A 16,781-nucleotide genomic window follows, 5' to 3' on the forward strand; every position below is an offset into this window, starting at 1 on the left:
TTCAAAGCAAGTCAAATCAGAAAAGATGACGTTTATGAAAGTATCTGGCCTTTGCAACAAGACATATTGAGTCTTGATTTGAAAGTATGATTCCACAAATCGTGTCGGGCCAAGTATACCAGCAAGTCAAATATCTCCACATCCAACCCCAGTGAGAGTGACCAGCAACCATGCACGTCTGCGGCAACAGAACACACAAGAATCAGCAGAAATGAAACAGCTGGGTTTGACATCAGGACTAACTGCTTCATTTGTGGAAAATCCAACACTTCCAGAAACAAGCTTACACCGGTATCTACAGGAACTGGACAGTCCACCAGAGAAAATGTTCTGGCAGCAGCTGACAAAAGACAAGACAATAAAATACACGTGCGCATGCTTGCCTTTCCAGATTTGTTCGCCTATGATGCCAAGTACCACAGGTTATGCTATTCACACTATATTTCAGAACGGAACATCACTGCTGCAATTCGTAAATCAGGAGAGGAAACAATGGGCACATTACATAATGAAGCTTTTGATGAACTGAAATGTTATCTGGAACAAACTGTGTTCTCCAAAACTAAGACAGTGACACCCCTCGTTCATCTGAAAGATGAATACGTTGGATATTTGGTTTCACTGGGTACCATGAATGCAGAACAGTATAAAACTTGGAAGTTGAAGGAGCGATTAACTAAATATTATGGTGACCAAATAGTCTGTGTAACATTTGATGGCCACACTGACATCATATGCTCTTCTTCTGTGACCTTAGGTGATGCCCTGAGAAAAGCCACGATTCTGCAGAGCATGACTGATGAACCAGAATATGAAGACATCCCGTCTGATGTACCATCAGCCATAGATAGTGAAATGCATACTTTGCATGCTGCAGCTGGTATCCTGAGGAAGCACATGGCTGATATCGAGCATGTTGGAAATATGTATGCACCTGTCGAGGAAACAGATATTCAGCACTGTGCAGAATTCGTTCCTAATACACTCTACGACTTTATTCAGTGGTGCACCAGTGACAAATCACACACGAATGTAACCAGCTGTAGTGATGAAAGTGTTATGAAGAACAACCTGAGGACGATCGCCATTTGTCACAATATAATATCACAGAGCCGTCGAGTGTACTCCACAATAACGCTTGGTTTAGCCTTGCAGGTGCATCATGAATTGGGAAGCAAGCATCTCATTGACATGCTTCATGAATTAGGACACTGTGTGTCCTATGATGAGGTGAGACGTTTCCTCACATCTGTGGCTGTTGATCAAACTGCCTCGGAGGATATTTACATCCCCAAAGTTCTTCAAAACCTACGCTGCATCGATGAGTATCCGATCGTCGACGCTGCTATAGATAATTTTGATCAGAATGAAGCTACATTGGACGGAAAATCCACTACTCATGCCATGGCAGCTGTGCTGTTCTACAGAGGAAAGATCCAACATGACAACGGTGAAGGTCAGGGCATTCCACGATTGCCACGGAAATCGCTCTCCGTTGGTGAAAGAGCTCTGCCATGGTCTGAAGATCTGCAGAGGTAAGCAAGTAACTTACATAATCCTGTTAACAAATCCAATATATATTATGAACAGTATTACAGTATGTACATGTATTTTGGTAATTGCAGTGGTAATGAGATACATGATTCTACAATTGGTGAGAACCTTTATGTGTATGGTGTTGGTTTTGCTTGTCAGTAGTTATAGGTGTAGTATGTAGTACGTCTTTGAACACATGGGTGCAGGCATCACAAACTTAGTGAAAGTGTATATTTTATGCTCCCAGTAACTTACATGTTTTGTGTATTCCTTTAAGGTATAACAAACCTGCCAAACGACCAGAGCCACCGCCTGTCAATGATGTGTCATTAATCGACGTTGGCAAGGACAGTTCGGAACTCAAAGCAGCTGAATCCAAAGATCTAGCATAGAAAGTTTACCGTATTGCCAATGATGAGAAGCAGGCTGTTCCATCGTGGACTGCATCCAATGCGTTCCTGTCGGAAAGAAACCTACCAGTTGCAACAACGTGTTACTTACCTTTTATCCGTGCTCCTCCAACAGACCTTTCCACCATATACACCATCCTCCTGAGGTTGGTCCAGATCGCTGCTAAACTCGGACAACCACATATCCTAGTAACAGCTGACTGTGCGATCTACAGCAAGGCTCAGCAGATCATGTGGAATAAGCCTGCAGCTCTAGATGGAAAGCTTACAATGCGACTGGGTGGCATGCATTTAACAATGTCATTTGTAGCAAGTATTGGAAAACTGTATGGCGATGGTGGTCTCCTTTCAATGCTGGTGGACTCAGACGTCTATGCACCCGCAACTGCAAAGCTGTGGTCCAAGGAAAGCAAGTATCCAGAGGAAACAGAGCAATGAAGCTGGTGTTGGAGGCTTTATACCGCCTCTATCAGGAAGCATTTTGGACATGGTTGCAACAACAGGAACACACCATGTTGCCCAAAGACGACATGTACAGGCTTGTGAGAGAGATCCAGAATGCTTTCAAAGCAGGAGACAGGGAATCCGCAATAACACTGACGAAACAACTTGAATCAGAGCACATAGCACCTTTGCAAGCACTACAACAAGAGTTCACAAATGCAGGTAGGACACAGTCTGAAACATTTGCCTACTGGGATACATTTATGCAGGGAGTAAACATCTTGCTGCGACTTCTGAGAGCAGAGCGCGAGGGACTGTTCGAACTCCATCTCATCGCCGTCTGTGAGACTATACCCTGGTGCCGAGCTGCAGACAGAGGAAATTATGCCAAATATTTGCCAGGATATTTGAATGATATGCTATCACTTCGGGAATTGCACCCAAAATCCTATCAATATCTGCAGGAAGGTGGATTTGTGGTCCGTAGGTCTTTGCGCCGGTTCAATGCTGTTGCTAGTGACCAAGCACTTGAACAAACAATTAACCGTGAGGGGAAGAGCCAGGGAGGTGTCATCGGGTTTACCTTGAGGAAAGGTGCCCTTACCAGATGGATGGTCACTCGACATGTCACAGCACAATATACAGAGGCTTTTAAAGAACTCTGTGATGGGGACACTGAAGTAGCTTCCACAAACCACGCTGAGCATGGAAAGACAAGGATGGTAAGGGATGAACAAGATGTTACCAAGATCACGGAATTTGTATCAAACGTACAAAATCCGTTTGACCTACGTACTGTACCTGACGAATTGGTCAACATCGCCACAGGCCAGGTTGCTTCACAAGAAGTATCAAACGGACTTGGACATTTCTTAACAGACGCCCAGAAATGCAACAAAAATTTTATCGAAAAGCGATTTCTTGCTGACCAAACCAAGAGTTTCTGGGAAACAGACTCACGAACAAAGACACCAACGTTTGCGGACATGTCAAAACCCATGAAAACCAACAAACGAGATAAATTGATGGTGGATTCAGAAGTACTTTTCCGGCGGCTGCTTGCTGTCTCAAAGAAACGCGATGTCAGTCTGGAACAAGTCCTGACACATGAACTGGCTCCTGTGCCACCGTCCCTCTTCAACAATGATGGGACAATGCGAAAAACCAACAAGGCGGATCTGGCAAAGAAGTTAGAAGCTAATTGTGAGGAAGTCCAGGTGCTCGAACCCTCTGACCAACATGATACTGCTTATGTCATTGATGGGATGGCACTACTTCAGGCACTTGATGAAGCCCAGTTCGACACATTTGACGATCTCGGACGTACCATAATGCAGAAGATTCAGTCACTGCTTGCTAGTAACCAAGGTGTGACATCAGTTACATTGGTTTTTGACAGGTATGATGTACCACTCTCTATCAAGCAGCTGGAAAGAGAACGTCGCACTGGTGGAGAGTCAACACCCAGATATGTCATCGATGGACAACGCACAGTTCCAAACTACAGGAAGTTCCTGAAGAACACCACAAACAAATCAGCGCTTGCCGATTTCCTCTGCAGTTACTTGACAGTAGCCGCCCAATTGCAGCTTGAGGAAAACCAATCTGTCACACTGGCAGGAGGCTTTAACGATGGCCTGCTAGTTAAAGTTGTGGATCATAGAGGCATCCGGGAACTACCTGAATTGTTCAGCACACATGAGGAGGCTGACACACGGCTCCTGCTACATGCTATCCATCTCGCCAGAGCACACTCAAGGGTCATTGTACGATGTGATGACACTGACGTGTTGGTCCTACTCATCTATTACTGTGGGAAAGGCATGTTTGGGGACACCAAAGTGTACATGAATGCAGGTCACTGGACAAAAACAACGAATCGTCAGAGATTCATTCCTGTCAACAGAATAACGGACGACATCGGTCAGGATACGTCAAGTTGCTTGCCAGCATCACATGCTATAAGTGGCTGTGACACAACCTCCTCGCTGTTCAAAGTCGGGAAACGCACTGCATATTCGAAACTCAAGCAAAACATTGCACACTTGGCACCACTGTCACGGTTAGGCCAAACCAGAGATACAACCAATGTCGTCAGCACTGCCACAAAATATGCTCTGTCGTTGTATGGTTCAAAGTCAAGTCACACACTCGACCAACTTCGTTATGTTTATGCCTGCACAAGTGACAAACCAGCATCTCTCTTCCCACCAACAGACGATGCTTTCGAACAACATCTGAAGCGAGCAAATTACCAGGTGGCGATATGGACCCACAGCCATGTAGCGAAGCCTGTACTTTGGAACCCCGATGGTAATGGATGGCAGGTCAGAGACAACAAACTTGAGCCTGTCATGTTCCAAAAGGATGCAGCCCCAAGGGAGGTTCGAGATCTCACGCATCTCTACTGCACCGACGATGACTGTAGGCAGAGCAGAACATGTCATTGTATCTCTGCAGGACTGACCTGCACTGAATTCTGCTCGTGTAGTGCAGACGATTGTCCAAATGTTGATGATTCTGTTGTCTTTGACGACAGCACTGATGAAGAGCGTGACTGAACTTTTAAATGTATTACATGTATTACTTCATGTAATAGATGTACATACGTTACAGTGCATGTTATGAATTCATTATCGTCATATGTGAAATAGCTTATATCAACATGATGTCTATAAAAGTCACTTTCACAATTGTGTCAGAATCTTAAGTCAATTCTTCATGTTGCATATCTGCTTCGGGATTTCTATCGGTCAGCATTAGTGGGGCGACATATGATTTCAGTTATAACTATATCATTTCAGTGACAATTATATCATTAGATATATTTTTCAAAGGGTAAATAAACTTGGATTATGTTGATGTAACAAGTATGACTGCAAGTCCAATATTTTTGAAGTAATTAATGTTTTTGTTGATATTTATTGGTAAACCCGAAGCTGATTTGTTGAGTAAAATTGCACTATTTTTGCCTGTAGGTCACACAAAAGCCTTTGTTACATCACAAATGGTTTTTACAGATATATATGTCATCATTCCGCACATTTTGGTACCAAATTTGTGTTTGTAGCACCAGTATTAACAAATATATGAGCCAATATGAGCCAAAATCTGTGGCGATTAAATCCATTTTTGCAGTCTGCAGTGGTACACATATGTAAACGTGATTTTCAAAATGTTGTGCAATGATCTCAGGTTCACAACCATGATTTTCGAACTCCCCAAACATCCCTCTTCAAGAAAAAATAGGTTGTGACTTGTTCTACCTTGGGTAGGGGTATGCCACCCAAAACCTAATTTGGCCACTAGCCTATATGGTCTTACACTAACGTCTGACAATACCATGGACACTGAAACAGTTTCTGATTGTCGCATACTTTTACAGGAATTTTAAGTTGAGTTATGAATACCCTGCATGCCTTGTTGATGTTTTATGAAGAAAAATATGTTTTGAGGGGTCTATGCAGTATGCATTGTACCCTGTAGAGTAGGCTGGCCGTAGCATGTGTGTTAATTGAACAAGGACTGGGCACCGAACTGCTATTTCTTGCTTGTCGCCACCACATACTTGAAATTGTGATTGGAGCAGTGTTTGTGAGCTGCATAGGCCTCCTCTGGACCAGAGATCTTAATCATGACATGCTTAATCTGGACATGACATGCTTAATCTAAACACATCTTAATCTGGACATGCTGCTTCTGCTTTCTCAACAATGGATGGAGGTCCTCAATGCCAAACAGGAAATTAGAGCAGTCTCCCTTGACATATCACGTGCCTTCGATACGGTCTGGCACCCCGGTCTGCTCACCAAACTCTCCTCTTTTGGTATCCATGGAAATCTCCCCGCATGGCTGGCGGACTTCCTCTCTAGTCGTAGTCAACGTGTGGCCCTGAATGGGTTTCTCTCATCTCTTCCTGTTCAGGCTGGAGTTCCCCAAGGCAGTGTTCTGGGCCCTGTGCTTTTTCTGGTCTTCATCAATGATCTCTCTGACTCTCTTGAAAATCCTCTCTATCTCTTTGCTGATGACTCCACTCTCTGTCGCTCCATTCTTCATCCCTCAGATCGGCAGTCTGCAGCCTCCTCACTCTCTGCAGACCTGGACAAAATCACAGACTGGGCAAACAAGTGGAACATGTCTTTCAATCCTGACAAATCTCACACTCTTACGATGTCTCTCCGAAAAGACCGACTGGACAACCCTCCCATCCACTTTCTGAATAATCCTCTCCAAGAAGTTCTGTCACTCAAGCTTTTGGGTCTCACTATCTGCCATGATCTTTCCTGGGAAAACCACATTTCAAATCTGGCCTCCAAAGCCAGTCGCCGACTGGGCATCCTCCGTCGTGCGAAGTCCTTCTTTGGCAAACCTGAGCTCCTCACCACATACAAGGCTTTCATCCGCAGCTCAATGGAATACTGCTCTCCCCTCTGGGCTGGTGCTCCTGCCTCACACCTAGCTCGTCTTCACGCTGTTGAAACCAAAGCATTCAGAATCATTGGAATCTCCCACGATGAAGCTAACTCCAAGGGCCTCTCACTCACTCACCGCAGGCAGGTTGGTGTTCTTTCCGTCTTCTACCGACTCCTCTCTGGCCTTGCCCCACCAGCTCTCTCTGGGCTCTGTCCCGCAAATATTCCTACAGGTCGCACAAGATCTGCCTGCAACCCTCTTATGGTTAAACTGCCAAAATCAAGACTCTCTGCTCACCTTCACTCCTCTTTTCTCCCACCTCTGGAACAAACTCCCTCACTCTCTTCAATCCCACTCCACCCTCCAGGTCTTTAAAACAGCTGTTCACCACCATCTCTTATCTTCCCCCATCCAAAACCTTGATCTTTTCTACCCCCGCTAATTTCACCCCAATTCCACTTTTTTGAAATACCAACTTCTGTCTTGGAAGTCCTTGGGTTTTATCCTTCTCCCTCCCTCCCCCCCCCCCCCCCCCTTCCCACACCTCCTCCCCCCAAGCCCTCTCCCTTCCACACATCTCCCTACTCTCAAATGTTGTGTTTGTATGCTTCCCCTTCTCTCCCCATCTTGTCTTCCGCTCCCTCTTTTTATATATTTTGTTTGTATGGTTGATTTGTTTGTGAAGTAAATGTTTGCTCTTTCACGAGCCTCGATTAAGTATACAAAAAAAACAAAAACAAAAACAAACAAAAAAAATCTTCAAACGATTCCAGGCTCACTGGGAATTTCTGGATCAGGATAACTTTGATAATGCAACCACAGATGAATATGGGTCGTGAATCCCTTTCTGATATCAAGGATGATCTGCTTTTCATTGGGAGTCAGCTTGCTGAAATCCAGCCAAGAGATGATTATCGGGAATTATTGGAACTGTGTGTAATCTTTCTGGGTGGAGTTCCTGCAAAAGGAGTCCGGTTCATGGCCCCAGGACCCATGCACCATGCCCGTTGGTCATCTATAGCCTGAAGGTTTGGATGTTCAGAAGTCAGTTCAAACTCACAAGCAAAGAGCAGAAAGGACTGAGAGACATTGCCATCTTCACCATCTGTATTTACATCAGAGCATGGATGACAGCTCCTCTTGCGGCTTCTGCCCCAAACAGTGATTTGCTTCTTCTAAAATCTCTGGTGCAGTACAAAGATGTAAACCAAGCAATTTCGAAGGCAGCAACCATGAAACTAGCAGGCCATCTGTGGTACTTATCAGAGGACCTGATTGGTCTTGCATTTTTTGACAAGAATGTGCCTGCAGCAGTGAAACAACAAATGATCCACACACTGGAGAATGAAGGACAAGAAGATCCTCCGAAGTGCATCCAAGTTGATCTGGGAAATATTCAGGAAAGTGGTTTGGAAGACTTTGTTACACAGAAATCCCGCATGCTTTTTGAAAATATGGACCTTCCTGACAGTTTTCTGGAAGCAGACCCAGAGACTTGGGAAGACCGAGACGATTTTAAAGCAGCGTGTGAGACTGTGAAGGCCATGAAAGTGGTAAATGACCATGCGGAACTAGGAGTTGCACTAATTCTGGAGTTCAGTGGACTGCTGACACATGATGAAGATCAACTTCAGTTCCTGCTGCAGGTTGTGCAGGAACACAGGAAAACATTCCCTGACAGCAACAAGAAGAGCCTAACTGGAAAAGACTGAATAACCAGCTGGTTGATGTGTTTAGAATTTGTATTCTAAACATTTTTATGTGTAATTTGTGTATTGCGTTATATACCAATTTCACCTGTATAGTGTATAGACTATATATACTGAAATTTCAAGTTAGTTGAGCTACCTCTAAATATTAAAATAGATCCCTAAAACTTCACATAGTGTTTTTATGACCAAAGGAACAATTATGGGTGGTGAGAACATTAAAAAGTTGTTACAATTTTTTTCTCATATTATTCTGGACCACCCAAGTACCCACGTCCCAATGCTTAACCCCGCTTTTCGCTTCACGAGTGCAGGGTAACTAGAATGGCACTCAGTAGAGAGCATACCTCCGCCTGGTTGGCCATATCACTGAATGGTGAAGAATCACTTAAAAAATTCTACTAGCTGGATCCGGAACCGGATCTTCACCGAAATTGAATCGATTTTTCCTTGTCAGACACACAACCTGTCCAACAAGTTTCATCCAAATCCATCCATAACTTTTTGAGATATCCTGCTATGTATCGGTTTTGGCCCGATCTACCAATGGTGAAGAATCACTTAAATAATTTAATAATTCTCATATCCGATTCCATATTCAGATCTTCACCAAAATCGAATCGAATCGTCATTGTCAGACACCCAACCGGTCCACCAAGTTTCGTCCAAGTCCGTCCACAACTTTTTGAGATATACTGCTATGTATCGTTTTTGGCCCTATCTCCCAATGGTGAAGAATCGCTTAAAACATTATAGCAGCCGGATCCGAATCCGGATCTTCACCAAAATCTAATCATTTCGTCCTTGTCACATACGCTACATCTCTGCCAAATTTCGTCCGAATCCGTCCACAACTTTTTGTTCACAGACAAACAGACAGGGGTGAAAACATAACCTCCATCCACCTTTGGTGGCGGAGGTAAATAGAATGTCTAACTCATCTCTGTGCATGTGCGATGGGGACGGATTCCATGCCAAAGTACAGTAAAATGACAAACTTGTCTTTCAATTCATGTTCCGATTGGTGTTCAAAATATAACATTAAATTTAAATAAGTTTTTCTTCAATCATAAACTGACAATCATAAACTGATAAGACAGACAGACGAACATGAACAAATTGCTTAACCCTGCCTTTTGCTTTGTGTGCTTGGGGTAATAAGTACGAAAATAGAGTAGGGGATTGGTGGTGGGGGGGGGGGGGGGGGGGGTGTTAGAGGGCATTTATTACCTCATCGTAGTACAGGCAGGCATGTTTTGCAGACACAGAGCAGCAGCATCCGCTATTCTGAAGACATACGTCTGAGTCAGGAGCCGTTCCCAGATACGACACACGCCGATGCAGTCTAACCTCTTCCCCACATGGCACAGGAACCAGCGTGGCTATGGCCGGCACTCGAAGCACATTTTCTACGTTATGAACAGCTTTTCTTTCCCCTTTGACAAAGTTTTTCAGAGACGGCATCAGCTCATTCTTGTGCAACTGGGTTTGTGACAAACACCAATTACATTTCCACAACTGGTACCGACTGTTAGACAACTGCCGGCACTGACACCGTTGTTCAAAAGCTTTGTTTTGTGGTTGGCATTGAGGGTTGTTCTGTACTCGTACTTGAAGCTCACTGCTTATGATTGATTCGTTCAACTGGCAGACAAGGGATGCTTTTCCTCGGTCCTCGGCGCAAGCCGTCCTTTCCTGATCCTCAGCACGGGCCGGCCCTACCGGATCCTCGGCACGGGGCGGCCCTTCCGGATCTGCAGCATGGACAGGCCCTTTCGCACCGTTGTTACACAATCTCTTTGGAGACAGCAATTGTTGCATCCTTTGCCAGGCTAACAAATGTAGAAGTCCTTCATCAAGGAGGTGCAGCTCTCCTGTGGATTGTGGGGCAGGGGAAAAATTGAGGTACATCATAGTTTTGTAAACTTCCACAAAACTTATTTATGGTTTATATCCCACTGATCTGGATTCGGACCTGAACCAAAATCTAATTGGATTGTTCTCGTCACCAAACCAACTCATCTCCCATCTTTAGTCATAACTCGTCCACAACGTTTTTCAATATCATATTATTTATCGCTTTTCACCTGATTTCTCAATGGTGAAGAATCACTTTAAAAAAAAAATTCTCATATCCGAATCCATATTCAGATCTTCACCAAAATCGAGTCAATTCGGTCTTGTCACACACCCAGCCTGTCCACCAAGCTTTGTCCAAATCGGTTCATAACTTTTTGAGATATCCTGCTGGATATCGGTTTTAGCCCTATCAATGGTGACGAATCACTAGAAATTCTCTGATCGGGATCCAGATTCAAATCTTCACCAAAATGTAATCATTTCATCCTTGTCACATATGCTACCTCTCCCCCAAATTTAGTCTGAATCCATCACAACTTTTTGAGACTTCTTGTTCACAGACAAGACAGACAGGCATGAAAACATAACCTTTGGTGGCAGAAGTAATAACAGGATCACAAAAAAGTTGGCAAAGAACTAATCTCTATATTTTGTTTCAATGTTCCATGCTGGAAACAGCAGAGTGGTCAGTCATTAAATGCCGTAATACCCAGGACACCAAATCACCAATAAACTGTTGCCGCAAATAGGCCAATACAGGACTTTCAAAATGATGTGATGCACCCCAGAATGCTCACATGCACAGAACCCCTTAGCAGCAATGTTGATTGGGGCATGTTAACGTATATCATGTGTGGTGTACAAAGCTTCTTAAAATGGCTTACAAAGCTTCTAAAAGAAGCCGAAAATACTTGGAAAAGTACTTGAGAAAAAGGGGTATGCCTCTGTAAAACAAGAGTCTGGAAACTTTCTCAGCTCGCCAAATGGGCTGAGATCTTACAACTGCTCATATTGCACAATCTCCCGATGATGTGGGCCAGTAGTAAGAAGGCCTGAAGAATCGTAGATGCTTTTTACTCAAACCCCTGATCATCGCTGCCCACGAGTGGACGTTGAACCTTGCGCAAGTCCCTCATGTAAACAACTTGGTTATATATTTAATGGGCAGCTGCAATTGGAAAGACTTCCCTGAGGGAGACACCATATCTGGTTTGGGTGCTTCTTAACAGCAATGGTAAAGGTCATATCTGGGACATGTAAATGCACAGGGCAAGTTTAAAATGACATTTACTTTTAATAATGTTGTCGGTGGGAGGGGGGGATGGGTAGTGAGAGCATTAGCTGTGAGGACTGTTATACATACATGGTTTGTTTGTTTCTGAGGTCACAAGAGAAATGCATCTGTTGCTAAATCTGGAGATTTTTGCATCTGTTGCTAAAAGAAGTGTATGTGTGTATGTGCCGTTGGTTGTTATCTCCATTTGCGGGTTTCAGGAGGTGGAACAGAGTTCTCCCAGGACCCAAAGTATCTACCTCCTCTTCGGTAAGGGATCACAGTTCATGGACCAAACTGTTCAATTTTTTCAGAGTTTTGTTCCAAGGGCTCTTTTCAGGATCGTCACCGAACCCCAGATTGCCTCCAGTTGCAGTTCATTTGTGGTAATATTCCCGGGGATAGTTTTCAAAATCTCAGTGAGGTTCTTCCTTATCATTCCTGTTGCTCCAATTATCACTGGTACGTGTGTGTGTGTTTTATCCACTACCGCCACCCGCTTGTATCAACAGGAAATGGCAGGGACTAGACACCTCTCATCTACGGATATTTCTCGTATTTTATATATTTCCCCGAGTCCGATTTGCATCCAGGAACACCACCATTATGGATTTGTGCCAGACTACATTGAGCAAGTAACAAAAATTATGCAGCATTGGCATCCTCTATTAGTCAACACCACGTTGGCGTAACCCACCTACGTTTTCAAAACAAAAATTGCGCATTCTACATTCCCCTGGCTTCAACATAGCCTTAAATTACTGTACTGATTTACTTCCCTGCAAAACGGAAAGCAACTCAAACTTGACAAACCAAAATCGCTAGATCTGATCAATGTTAAATTTCCCAGTTCACATCCTTAAAGGAGAAAAACAAATGCTCCATGAAGCAGCACATTTGAACTTCCTGAAATTATCAGCAACCTATGTTGAGGTCGCTATGTCTCTTCTTCGCGAGAACCTGATGAGCTGTGCATTGCATAATTATGTTGCATGCTTTTCACAGCCGAACATGAACCCCCAAGGACAAGAGATGAGAATCTCCAAATAAAATAGTGGGAAATTCACTTAAGGTGCAAATTGTATGCTTGTATCTCGTAAATACAAGCTTTATAATTGAAAGTTTATTCTTCTTTAATCATTGCATTCTGTGGGCCGTGATTTATTGGTCACATTGGTATATACTTTACACCAGAAGATAAACAGTGAGGTAGGATATACAGACCCACACAGCAGCATTACTGGTATGTACATCGGTACCTGTGTTAGCTGCTTCCTGCAATTGTGGCAAAAGGTCTGGTAACATTTCCTCTCGGCCTCTTCCTTGATTGACCAATACCCCAGCTGCTGCTTTTTCTGGAGAACTGGATCCATTAGCTAATATCACAGTCTGGTTCTCAGGTGGGAAGGCATGGCTGCCAGATCTATCAGCTTTCTTGGCTGATAAACAGGTTTGACTAGTCCTCGGACACATGTGCCTCATTCCTTCCGAGCAAGCACCCGAATGGCAGGCAGGAACTGATGATCTTGCTTTCGGAACGGCTGATGAGCAGTCCGTTTCAGTCATTTTAGTAATCTGATCAGCCAACGGGCTGGCACAACCGGCCAACGTTGGCATATGATCAGCCGAAGGGCAGACTTGACTGGCTGACCTTGTTGACAAATGCCGAGCAATTCCCAACTGCAGAGATACAACCGCTCTGAGCCACTGCCGAAGAAACAAGGTGGGAAAAATTGAAAACAAACTGCTGAGGTGGCCAAGGAAATAAACATGGCAGAGATTATGTGAGAGAGATAGCTACTAGGAAAAGGGATGAAAAAGGCTGAATATCTTCCAAGAAGTTCAACTTCACGATGGCGGGCTTCGGGGTGGGGGAGGAGGCAAGATTACCTGTTCTTCATGGGATAATGATGAGATAGCTGGCAAAGCATTCCGTAAAAGGTGGCACTGGTGGTGAAATGATGGTGGAGGGGGGTTGGAGGGATTCTGATATTGAGCCTTAATTGCAGTGGGAACCTAAAAAGACAAAAATCACAGAACTCAGCAGGATACAAACTCAACAAAGCCAAATCTGCAAAATAAATAAATAAATAACATGCACTTGTGCTTCCATTACAGCAACAACAATTCAATGTAATGTATCAACTGGAGAAATAAAGAGTATAAAGCAACTGTAATAGGCAGACAGACGTGGGTGGGAGAACAGGTGTAGGAGGGCATTAAAGACACACAGATACAAGTGTGGGAAAGCTGGCAGACACAAAGACAGGGGATGGGGAAATCTGGCAGACACAGACAGGGGGCAGGTAAGGCAGGCAGGTAGAGGTCAACATGAGGCAAGCAGACAAACCGACAGAGGTGAGTGGGAGGCAGACGGACGGACGTGAGTGCGAGACAGGCAGACGGATGGATGCGAGTGGGAGGCAGGCAGATGGACGGACAAAAGGGGGGAGGCAGGCAGGTGGACGGATACGAGTGGGAGTCAGGCTAACGGTCAAATGTGAGTGGAGGGCAGGAAGACAGGTGCGAGTGGGAAGTAGGCAGCTGGATGGATGTGAGCAGGAGGCAGGCAGGCAGACGGACGCAAGTGGGAAGATGGCAGGCGGCCTAGAGCTGAAGGCAGGAAGGCAGGTGAGCTGGAGGCAGGCATGCAGGCAGGCACACAGATGGACGAGAACCAGAGGCAATCCAGAGACTGATAGAGAGGCAAACGTACAAAGAACTGGAGGTGGATACCGTGGGGTCACAATTAGCTGACCTGCATGTGTGGGTGGGCTGGAGGCTCTGTGTCAGCATTTCTTTTGATTTGTGCTCGATGTCGTTTCCTTAAGAACGTCATTGCAACAGTATGTTGAGAGATAGGCCTTTGGAGTCGCTCTAGAATTCGGCAACGACTAGACAGCGTTATGTCAGGATCAGAAAGCTAGGAGAAAGGAAGACAAAAAGCAAGGTGCATAAGGAGATCTCATTTCAGATCAAATTATGTGAGTGAACGATGCACAGGGTGTTTCAAGTATAGTACCAAAAAGGTTTCTGCATGGTTGGGACACAGCCAGCGGCCAGTCGGAGCAGTGGCCAGAGGGGGAGACAAGCAGTCCAGGTGGAAGAGACAGGGACAGATGGAACATGAAAGCAGTGGTGCTGTGCGGCTTGAACTGTGGAACAATGATTAATCATCGTCAAACTTTGAACAAACACACACAAAAAAAAAACACAATACCAATTATTGCAATAAATAAAGTGATAAATAAAATGACAAAAGACTCATTAAAGACCTTGCATAAATATCACGTGTCACAAAGACTTTGGGAGTCGTCATTGTACTTTAGTTAAACTAAAGTTAAACTAAAACACCGAAGTAAACATTGGACAAAGGAACAATGCATGGGATTTGAATGCAGTATCCCAGCATAATGAGGCGAGAACGGAACACAAAAATAGGATGACCCCTACAAATAACAAATAATGTTGACAATGTCATATTCTTGTTATAACAAGTGTTACGCCTCGGTCCCAAGTCGGGGAAGTGATGTGAGTTGACAAAGGTTGTCAACCCTCGACTCTGATTCTGCAACTGTGACCCGACGGCATCAGCCCACGGGTCCTAAAATCCTGCTCTGCTGCTCTATCTCACCCTCTCTCTGTTCTCTTCACCCTCTCTTTTGCTCAAGGTCAACTGCCATCTGCTTGGAAATCAGCCAACATCACCGCTTTGCACAAAAAAGGTGCAAAAACAGATCCTAGCAACTACAGACCAATCAGCCGTCTCCCAATTATCAGCAAAGTCATGGAATCCATCATTGCTTCGGATATGAAATCTTTCCTCTTCTCCAATGGCTTGATCTCTGATCATCAATTTGGTTTCAGACCAGGTCACTCTACTCTGGACATGCTGCTTCTGCTGTCTCAACAATGGATGGAGGTCCTCAATGCCAAACAGGAAATTAGAGCTGTCTCCCTCGACATATCACGTGCCTTCGACACGGTCTGGCACCCCGCTCTGCTCACCAAACTCTCCTCCTTTGGTATCCATGGAAATCTCCACGCATGGCTGGCAGACTTCCTCTCTAGTCGTCGTCAACGTGTGGCCCTGAATGGGTTTCTCTCATCTCCTCTTCCTGTTCAGGCTGGAGTTCCCCAAGGCAGTGTTCTGGGCCCCGTGCTTTTTCTGGTCTTCATCAATGATCTCTCTGACTCTCTCGAAAATCCTCTCTATCTCTTTGCTGATGACTCCACTCTCTGCCGCTCCATTCCTCTTCCCTCAGATCGGCAGTCTGCTGCCTCCTCACTCTCTGAAGACCTGGACAAAATCACAGACTGGTCAAACAAGTGGAACATGTCTTTCAATCCTGACAAATCTCACACTCTTACTATGTCTCTCCGAAAAGATCGACTGGACAACCCTCCCATCTACTTTCTCAACAATCCTCTGCAAGAAGTTCTGTCGCTCAAGATTTTGGGTCTCACTATCTGCCATGATCTTTCTTGGGAAAACCACATTTCCAAGCTGGCCTCCAAAGCCAGTCGCCGACTGGGCATCCTCCGTCGTGCGAAGTCCTTCCTCGGCACACCTGAGCTCCTCACCACATACAAGGCTTTCATCCGCAGCTCAATGGAATACTGTTCTCCCCTATGGGCCGGTGCTCCTGCCTCACACCTAGCTCGGCTTCACGCTGTTGAAACCAAAGCTTTCAGAATTATTGGAATCTCCCGCGATGAAGCTATCTCTGAGGGCCTTTCACTCACTCACCGCAGGCAGGTAGGTGGTCTTTCTGTCTTCTACCGACTCCTCTCCGGCCTTGCACCCCCAGCTCTCTCTGTGCTCTGTCCCCCAAATATTCCTACAGGTCGCACAAGATCTGCCAGCAACCCTCTGATGGTTAAACTGCCGAAATCTCGGCTCTCTGCTCACCTTCACTCTTTCATTCCTCTTTTCTCCCGCCTCTGGAACAAACTCCCTCACTCCCTTCAATCCCACTCCTCCCTCCAGGTCTTTAAAACAGCTGTTCACCACCATCTCTTATCTTCCCCCATCCAAAACCTTGATCTTTTCTACCCCCGCTAATTCACCCCAGATCCACCTTGTTTGAAATTCCAACTTCTTTCCTGGAAGTCCTGGCAGTGTCCATATGTTTT

The 16,781-nt window shown here is 44.9% G+C and overlaps 1 protein-coding gene across 3 annotated transcripts in view; it reads right to left on the reverse strand.

Moving 5' to 3' along the window:
• PHF12 (PHD finger protein 12) overlaps nucleotides 1-16,781 on the reverse strand; it is a 93,533-nt gene that overhangs the window by 14,485 nt on the left and 62,267 nt on the right. For all 3 annotated transcript variants that reach the window (XM_068110663.2, XM_078774118.1, XM_068110664.2), the window contains exons 6-10: nucleotides 14,668-14,800; nucleotides 14,404-14,568; nucleotides 13,536-13,661; nucleotides 12,905-13,352; nucleotides 9,743-10,386 (exon numbers count right to left, since the gene is read on the reverse strand). In XM_068110663.2, coding sequence (XP_067966764.1) covers nucleotides 9,743-10,386; nucleotides 12,905-13,352; nucleotides 13,536-13,661; nucleotides 14,404-14,568; nucleotides 14,668-14,800 — 1,516 coding nt within the window. The remainder of the gene's footprint in view (nucleotides 1-9,742; nucleotides 10,387-12,904; nucleotides 13,353-13,535; nucleotides 13,662-14,403; nucleotides 14,569-14,667; nucleotides 14,801-16,781) is intronic.

The sequence above is a fragment of the Myxine glutinosa genome, chromosome 3 (assembly GCF_964187855.1).
Source record: "Myxine glutinosa chromosome 3, kmMyxGlut1.1, whole genome shotgun sequence".
Lineage (NCBI taxonomy): Eukaryota > Metazoa > Chordata > Myxini > Myxiniformes > Myxinidae > Myxine > Myxine glutinosa.